The sequence below is a fragment of the Diadema setosum genome, chromosome 13 (assembly GCF_964275005.1).
Source record: "Diadema setosum chromosome 13, eeDiaSeto1, whole genome shotgun sequence".
NCBI classification, from domain to species: Eukaryota; Metazoa; Echinodermata; class Echinoidea; order Diadematoida; family Diadematidae; genus Diadema; species Diadema setosum.
This window is the reverse complement of record NC_092697.1, coordinates 37,767,824-37,776,864: the sequence shown is the minus strand read 5'-3', so window position 1 is coordinate 37,776,864 and position 9,041 is coordinate 37,767,824. Positions and strand designations below refer to the sequence as shown.

The following is a 9,041-nucleotide window of genomic DNA, read 5'->3' as shown; positions in this document are numbered from 1 at the left end:
CTGAAAAATCAGGAGGTGATATGTTTTCATGGGCACCTCTTCGTTGGTGTCCCATCTCACTCTTATGGAAACATTTTTGCAAATCCTGACATCAGCACAGACTACATAGTGGAAATCAGGGTATTTTTTTTTTTTCCTGTATCAGAATGCTCTTGACACGATGTCCTGGATGTCCCCAAATTGTCACCTTATCTACTCTCAAAAAGAAAGAAAACATGTTGGCATAAATATTTTAGATTTTGCGATTTTCCTCGTTTCATTTATGGTTCTCCTCGGGAGCATTTGTTATGCCTAAAACACAAAAGTGCACGGTTTACCAGCGTGCTGTGTTTGTTCTACGTCCATTGTTCACAAGATCATGTTATCATCTGATTAGGAACAGCTGACCTTGTTGTAACAATGATATCTCTCGTCAAGAGAGCAAAGTCTCAAGACTGGGATCTCTATCTCCTTGTGTCTCTGACTTTTGTATTTGTTGCCCCACCCCCACAAAAAAGGAGAAGAATAAGAAGAAAATAGTTCTTCTTAGTCTATGACAGTGCAAGCATAACCATTCTACACTTGAATTAGTTGTATAATGTTGTATAAGAGTGACTACTGAATTGTGCAAGGTGGACGAAATGATTTAATGCAATTTTGCAACATTTCCTTGACGCAAACTTTATAGAAGTAATCCATGGAACATAGACATTTCATTTTTGAGATACCAAAACTATCCTCTAGCAAAGGAGGAATAAAAAGAAAGTGATATGGCATTCCACAAGAATCAGATGAAGGAAATAAAAACAATTCTGGTACGGTACCTCTCATAAGTTGCTTGCTAACCCCCTTGTTATCCATTGATGAGCCTTGTGTATGCAATATTGATAGCATTTGAGAGATAATGGACATGAGAGTCTTACATATAAATAGAGCAGTAATGATAATAGCATGACTGCAGTCCCATATAATTATAATCTGTGTTGGGATGTTCATTTAAAAGGCAAAATTTACCATTTGCAGATGAAACAAAAACCCAGCATTAGTACTTTAAAATAGTTCTAAAATGTGAGTTAGGGATAGAAACATCCACTGTAAAAATCATAATCTGTAAAGAATTGTTAAATATACAAAATATGAACAACAAATGAAATAAAAATATTTCCAGACTAAACCATCCACAGTTACAGTTTATTGAGAAAAATACAGATATCTCCTTATATTTTAGGCTTTACCGCAAAAAATTTATACATATGATAGGATGTTTTGTGACACAACAGACCTACACATATGCATTAAATATCATATTTTGAAAAATTTTTTAAATCACTGTTGCCAAAGGTAAACAGGGCCTTTGTCTTTAAAGCGTTATTTTGTTAAATATATGGCGTATACAATATAGCAGCCAGCCATAAACATATTTCTTTTTTAACACCAATTTATACAAGTGAGCTATATAATTCAGGGCATGCAGTTCCTGATGAGTCCAAACTAGTTTGAGATTGCCAAGAGAGGCTCTGTGTCAACAACCCGATCATCACGATGAAGAAGTCTCTTGCCTTTTGATCAGCTGTAATCTGATCGCAAACCGTTATCTCTTTTCGCCCTGGTGTGAATGAGGTCAGAGAGGGACGTATTCAATCATGTACTGACTGGAGGAACTTCACAGTCATTGATGACTGCTGAGAAACTTCATTGGTTCATTGCGGAGAGTTTTTTTTAGCTGCTCCTACTTCTCCTTTTCTTAGAGCCAAAGCAGGCATAGCTTGCTTTTTCTTACATTTCAGCAGTCCTTTATTTTGAGAATGCGGTAGAAGAGTTATCCACTCAAAATGAGGAATACTGTCTTGTTTCTGCTTACATTGGTGACCCTGGAAACCATTGGATTTTCCATTGCGCTCCGGAAACCCACATGTGGTAAGTTCTCCAATAGATTGATATCCAATAGCAGATATCCAGTCTCTATCATGTTGTTTGTTGTACAGTCAGTTGTTAGCATTTATACCAGTAGATGGAAAACTAAAAATTTACACTGTGTTGGACATGGATTAGCAGAAAGGGAGTATGGTAGTATTTCAATGATTTCTTTCTTTTCAAAGTTAGTTTGATTATACCTGTCCTCTGATATGATAATTCTTGTATAGAAAAACTAAAATTAGTGGTATCTTGATGAATTACCAAATTCAATACCATAACTGGCAATTGAACGTTGTTGAATACCAAATAAGCTTTTACTTTGTTACTGCGTGATATTGTCAAATTGATGTATTACCACTGAATGATAATGAGTTTCACATATTGTTTTCATTTGATTGTATTGTGGTCGTTGTATGTTTGTGTGCATTGCTTCAATTGTTTTTGCACTTTTGAAAAATATGAGAAACAGTAAATAAGATAAGGCAAACTAAGTTTTGAATTGGTAAGGATAATGTAAATGATGTATCCATAAGATTTTGTGGCTTTTTAGTCAGATCTGCCAATCAGTCTATTTTTCTGCCGTAGATTTTTATACAATCTTGAAAACAATAGCATTGGTTTAGTTTAATAGCACTTCCTACTGAGTACTATGATGTCCAAATCATTTCATCTATTCTCAGATGGTTTTCTTTTTTTTGTCCACATTGTACCTTTCATTAAACGTATCTGCTTGTTTCAAGAATGTCCATGTTGGAAATGAAATACCACTCTGATACCCAGTATTTACTCATTTCAGATGTGTCAGGTACAACAAAATTGTTATTGGTAACTCACTGGATGTATGGTGGTAGATGATTTTGTATTATTATATGATGATCACATATTCAAGAGCATGAGAAATGATGGAAATTTAAACTTATTGTACAAGCAATGTGAAAATTCTTTATGTTTGTTATGATATATGAACTATCTCTTATTCCCCTTAAGCGTAGGTTAACTTAGACTCACATTATGTTTCTTTGTGATGTGTCACAATTGGAATAAAGAGTTAAATTGTGAACCTGGATATTACATAACAAGGGTGTATACTGTAATAGTGTAAAAGTGGTTTCTTTCGCGTACAGATACTTTCGCGGTTTCCATCGGTGCCGACTTTTTCGCGTGTGTTTCAATTCGTGGACGGCAAAATCTGTTTTATTTTGCACATGAAACCCAAACTATAATCCAATTATTCTTTTATCTATTAAATAGAAATTAAAATCAAATGCAGGCTTACCTATCAAATCCTGTCTCTCGAGTACTTTATAACATGCTTGTACTTACATTGCATGGTATCGCTGTGTGTGTGTTGACCATCAATACACTCAATGCGCGGAATCTTCGTGTGTGCATGTGCGCAATAGCGTTGTAACAAGGGGCGAGTTCAAAACATTTCCTTGCGTGGTTAAATTCGCGCGACTTTTCAAAACATTTTCGCGTGATGTTAAATTCGCGGTTCAATCTCAAAGTGCGAAAAGCGCAAAAATAAAACCTCCACTAAAGAAACTACTTTTACAGTAGGGCCTACTTGTAATTTCAAGTGACCCTAAAGATGAGTGTCCTTAAGATGAAAGGAGAAATGTAAAATTGTCCTGTATTTTTCAAATATTTTGTTGAAGCTGTTACGGAACTTGTATTTTGTATTCTTTTTTTTGAGGGGGGGGGGAGGGACAGGAGGGGATTATTCATGTATTAATTGATGAATTCTGATATTAGTTAAAAGATTTTTTTTTTAAGCTGTAAGTAATACTCACTTTGAACAACTGGTATATACTGCTTTCTTCTCCGAAGAATGGATATCTTTCCTGACCACATGATCTTGACATTGTTGCAGATGAATCTCTACGGCTAGACTGTGAGTATCGATACCTGTACGAGAGTCAGATCTTGACAGGGGTGAGCTTGGATGAAACTAAAGATTTTTCTGGGCTCAAACTAACATCTGTCGTCAAACTGCAGTATGTGGAGGCAGATCACTTTGTCCTGCAGGTAATGTACAGCTGTTATCAAAGTGATATACAATGTACTGCTCCTTTGTCTTTGTACATTTGTGACCCGCCAAGTCAAAAGGATCCTAAAGTCGCTGACACCTGAGACGAAAAAACCGAGTTTGAAGTCAGATCATCAAAATCGGTCAAAAATTTCTGTTTTTGGAAGTCTGATGTTTCGTCTGTTTGCCAAAATTTTGAAGCTAAATGATCAATGGAAAAGCAAGAAATTAGCGCTTTTCTGAGCCGTGATTTTCTGACTTTCAACGGAACAGAACCTTGCCCAAAGATTTGTATTTAGCGCCATGGATAGACTCCGCCCCTAGCAACGAGGGAGTGATCTCCTTGGTCAGTTCCTGGCATCCTGGTTACTGATTGGTGGTGCATAGACCACTGGTGCTAGGTTTGAATGAACATCGTGGAGGTTGCTAAGAGCGTCCCTTTTATTGTTAGGAGGTGAAAACTGTATTACCTCCGCTTGAGCATGACTGCACAGGAAGGAAAACTTTGAAGGCGGTTTTCTTGGAAACGCTGATTTCTCAGGCCACTCTACATGTATTCTTAAAATCATTGATATCTCTGCAACCGAGTACTCTTATGAGTCGTGTTATGTATGAAATGAAAGCGTAAGAGTAAGGGAATAATGTCCTGCCACTTTCAGAAAATCTACCTCCCCGACTATGGGATCCTTTTGTTGTAGCGAGTCACATTTTGTGCATATTCAAGGGAGAAATTGTTTTACGATTTCAAATGCCTACTTTTTGAACTTGACTCCTTTCGTTTGATGTCATAATATGAACCATTTAGTCACATTTATTGAAAACTTTGTCATAACTGCAATAATAAATGTACTTTCAGTTCAAGTCTCAGCATGCACTTTAATTAGATTCTCATTTGTCACCTGATAAAAGATGAATAGGCCTTCATTCGGTCAGGCAGTCTTTTGGTTTGTCCATTGCAAAATCCTGTGGATCGAATGATTCCCTCATTTTTTGAGAATTACCTAAAATTTGGAACATGTGACTGCTATTTTCAGTAGATGTGCAAGACGCTTTTTTTTTTTGTAAGTATATTGTTTCCATGGTAATGGAAAGATTTGATAAAAATCATACCACAATGTTATGGATCAAACTGCTCTCTCAGTTTCAGAACAATTCAGTTGAAATTGGGTATATGTGATTAAGTGATGTGCAGTTTTACAAAAGACCTTTTTGTGTGAGTTTTAAGAAATGTGTTGCCACAGCAACATCTTTTTAATTCAAATCCTGCCAAATTTTGTGAATCCAACTTCTCTGGAAGTTTTTGAACATTTGAGTTGAAATTTTGGATTGCATTATATGTTGTCAAACATGACACCTAAATGTGAGCATTAAGAAATGTGTAAATTGCCATGACAGTAGCATTTCGTATACAAATCCTGTAAAGATTTGTTGGGCAAACAACTCTTTTTCTACTTCTCCAGTTTTCAAGCGATTCAGCAAAACTAGGCACACATGTGTGATTGTTTAGCCCAATGTAAATTTGTGCAAGACACATTTTCAATAGCTGCAGAAGGTGCATAGTGATTATACAGTTCTCAAAACTAGGTAAAAAGCTTTTGGATCAAACTACTTCTCCATGTTTTATTAGCTTGCCCCCCCCCCCCCCCAAAAAAAAAAAAAAAAAAAAAAAAAAAAACAACCAAAAAACCAAAACAACCAACCCCCCCCCCAAACCAAAAAACCCCCCAACCCCCCAACCCCCCCCCCAAAAAAAAAAACCCAATTGGCAGACATAAAAAATATCAATGTAAAGTTGTGCAAGACATTTTGCAAGTTTGCTAGAAAGTGATGTGTGTTGCCACGATAACATGGCATTATGCCCCAAGTCGTTGTAAGGCTTGCGAGTCAACCCACATTTTTAGTTTTCAAGTGATTGAAACAAAATTTGCTTCAAATGTTGAGATCATTGTAAATTATGCAAGACACATCACTTCAATGATATTTGTAGTTCATTTCTGTCAGCAGAAAATGTTAATAGTTTGTAGAAGGAAAAATATTCATTTACTGTAACAGTTACAAGTACTAGCACTTTTCTCCAACAAACAAGCAAACACTGATATGATTTGCAAACTGGACACAATTTACAGTGTATTTCAAATTGAAAATTTTTCACTTTTTCAGATAGTTGTCTTCCATTTGCAACAAAGTGTAGAAAGTTTTGTATCTTAAAAAAAAGGAAAAATGTTCAGTGCTTTTGATTTTTAAAAATGTGTACAGCTCAGCCAGCCCTCTCTGCGCAAATTTCAAGGCAAGATCGAAGACCCAGCTGTGCGGCTTAATGCCTCTCTCTTCGATACCGTAGAGGGCGCCGAGCAGGATCTTCTTTTGTCTGACCTCACCAAGCGTGTTGACTTTGAGTACGACAGGGGACAGGTATTGCATGCCTTTTTTTTTTTTTATAATCATAAAATTTGCAGTTTTCATCATTTTGATAACTGTATATTGAGCAGTATAAACTGCAAAACATGAAGTGATGGAACAATTGTACTGTTTAACAAAATATCCATTTTTCTAAAATATTGTTAGTCTTTAGTGGTGTGAGTGCAGCAGTCCATGAATATATGAGAATATGAATGAGAGATTGATGAAAAAGTATGTACATTGTGTAGGACCTTGCTACATTCCAAGTGCGTCTCTATGTCCACAAAGAATAGAATCATTGAAACAACAATGTAGGCCTACTGTCAAGTGAAAGTAGTTTCTTATCTGCTTTTATTGGCTTCTCAATTTAGCGTACTGTATGCTCATGGTGTGACCTAATGATTGAATATATGAAGCTTGTACATCCAGATAATAGAGGTGCCTTTTAATTTTCTGGTTTTTTGGTAGTTTTTGCTTGGATACTTCCAAAATGATGATGGTCTCGACTCAGTGAACATCAAATTGGCCATCCTCTCCTTGCTCCATGTTGATCTGACTGGAAGTGAGGATGAAGATGCCATCACTGTGAACAAGGAGAAGTTGTTCTACCGGGTCATGGAGGTAAGCTCATTACTCATTCTCCTGTACCTCCAACTTAGTTGACTCTTGTAAGTGGGAATCTCATTGGCCTAGAGGCATGACCTTAGGTGACTCAAGTCTTGCTGGTTGCTGGTCGCTCTTTGCGACGTCTCCTGGAGAATGATACTTCTGTATATGAGGCCCTATACGTCTGTTCATGTATGCCCCTTAAAAAGGAGAAAATGAAAGGGAAGCAGAACACACTCCAAAAGGTCACGCGTAATATTTGCTCATGATTCTCCAGCTGTTTGCTTCTTTAGATGGTGCTTGCCCATTAGTGTACTATGGCAAATCGGGAGAGTGTTTCCTCTTAGCACACTGCTTTTGCTTAGGAGCCTATACACTCTTTGATAAGGACAAACTGTTCTGCACTCGTGTAGATATTTGTGCTCACAGAGTGACGTCACTATTTTCCACTTGCCAAAGACGGGTGCTCTTACGTGACATGTAAAATGCATAGAAAAATCTGTAAGTTTGACCCAAGATTCTTTTAATGGCATGAATATTTTCAAATAAATTGAATAGATAATGTAGATGGTATTGCCATTGCAGCATGAAAAGTCTGCAACAGTTTGTGACACCTTTGCAGGACGAAGATATGAAGAAAATTCAATACATTGTCATATTTCTTGTATGAAAGAGCTCCTGACTTTAATAGGCCTACCTTTTTCAAAGAAGGGGGACCATTATACTGTATTACCCAAAACATGTTGAGGGAAAGTTTAATTTTCATACAATATGACATTTTATGGAATTGTCTGCTTATTAGCTGTCCTGCAGCGATGTCTCAAACTGTTTTCTTCTCATCTATCGATGGTGGCACTTAAAATTTAAGAGTTTATAACTTTTGCACAGGGCGTGTGATTTTCCTCAAACTTCAATAATGTGCTGGTTCTATACTTGTATTGCTGCATTCATTCAATCCACATTCATATTTTGGGTAAACTACCCCTCTATAAACCTTACAGTCCTTTCCAGCACATATTCATGGAATCTATACAAGATAAATTAGACAAGACAAATCACAAAAATCCTGCATGTTGTTTGTATCTCTTATGAAACAAAAATAGAATAATTTTCCCTGTATCTATCTCCCCTAAGACGGGCATTGACGGAGATTGTGAGGTTGTGTACAGCAAGACGCCCTATGAATCGGACTTCCAATTCTTGGCAAACGATGTTATTCAATGTGAGTAAATCTTCATAAAACTAGTCCTTAATACTTGTTCCAGGCAAGGGCTGACAACTTTCAGAAATTGAATTTCCTTCCATGATGGCATAGTGGATTCATGATGTCAAACGCACTGAAAACTGCAACATCTTTGCTACATAATAGTGCTCATTACAGTTCTGTAGTACGTCTGTAGTCTGTCAAGAGCTTTTTTCCTTTCTTTTTTGAGGTAAAAGAGATGTGCAGTTTTGGCAGAAAGTAAGAAACAAATCTGTTCCTTGAAATGAATTTCATTAAAGCTTGGTGTTAAAGGGATAGTATAGTATTGGTTTAGGTGAGGATTCCGCTTTTAAATTTTTGTAAGATATTTAGAAACAACTATATGAAAGGTTAAAGAGCATACAATTCTAAGAGGAATTTAGAATTTATTTGATTAAAATCTGTTTTGAAATAAGCTGAGAAATCCAAAAACAAGGCATAACAAAGCGATCCTATTAAAAGATGGATCCCACTTTTTATTAAGATCTCTATATTTTGGATATCTCGGCCATTTCAAAACTAATTTTCATCAAATAAACTTTGAATTCCTCGTAGAATTGTATGCTCTTTCATATTTCATGAGAGGTTTTTCATTATCTCACAAAAAAAGTTAGAAACCTGATGCCCCATCTCAACCAAAGCTGTACCATGCAACCCTTTAAATGGATGGGTATCACTGCTCTTGATGGCCCTGAATTTGTCTTTCGGCTGCAGTGTCTAATTGAAGCCCATCGCACACTACTTAGCATATTATGATCAGACCGGTCGTATGACGAGAGAGGCATACAACCAGTCGCAAGACTCAGCACCATACACTGTATGATCAGAACACAACTACTTGTAGGCTTACAACTGTTCTGGCTTCAA

At 36.6% G+C, this 9,041-nt stretch overlaps 1 protein-coding gene across 1 annotated transcript in view; it reads left to right on the top strand.

Moving 5' to 3' along the window:
- The first annotated feature begins 1,811 nt into the window (after window positions 1–1,811).
- LOC140236641 (uncharacterized) overlaps window positions 1,812–9,041 on the top strand; it is a 50,420-nt gene continuing 43,190 nt past the window's right edge. The window contains exons 1-5 of the mRNA XM_072316561.1: window positions 1,812–1,896; window positions 3,770–3,924; window positions 6,182–6,337; window positions 6,794–6,946; window positions 8,066–8,153. Of these exons, the coding sequence (XP_072172662.1) occupies window positions 1,812–1,896; window positions 3,770–3,924; window positions 6,182–6,337; window positions 6,794–6,946; window positions 8,066–8,153 (637 nt within the window). The remainder of the gene's footprint in view (window positions 1,897–3,769; window positions 3,925–6,181; window positions 6,338–6,793; window positions 6,947–8,065; window positions 8,154–9,041) is intronic.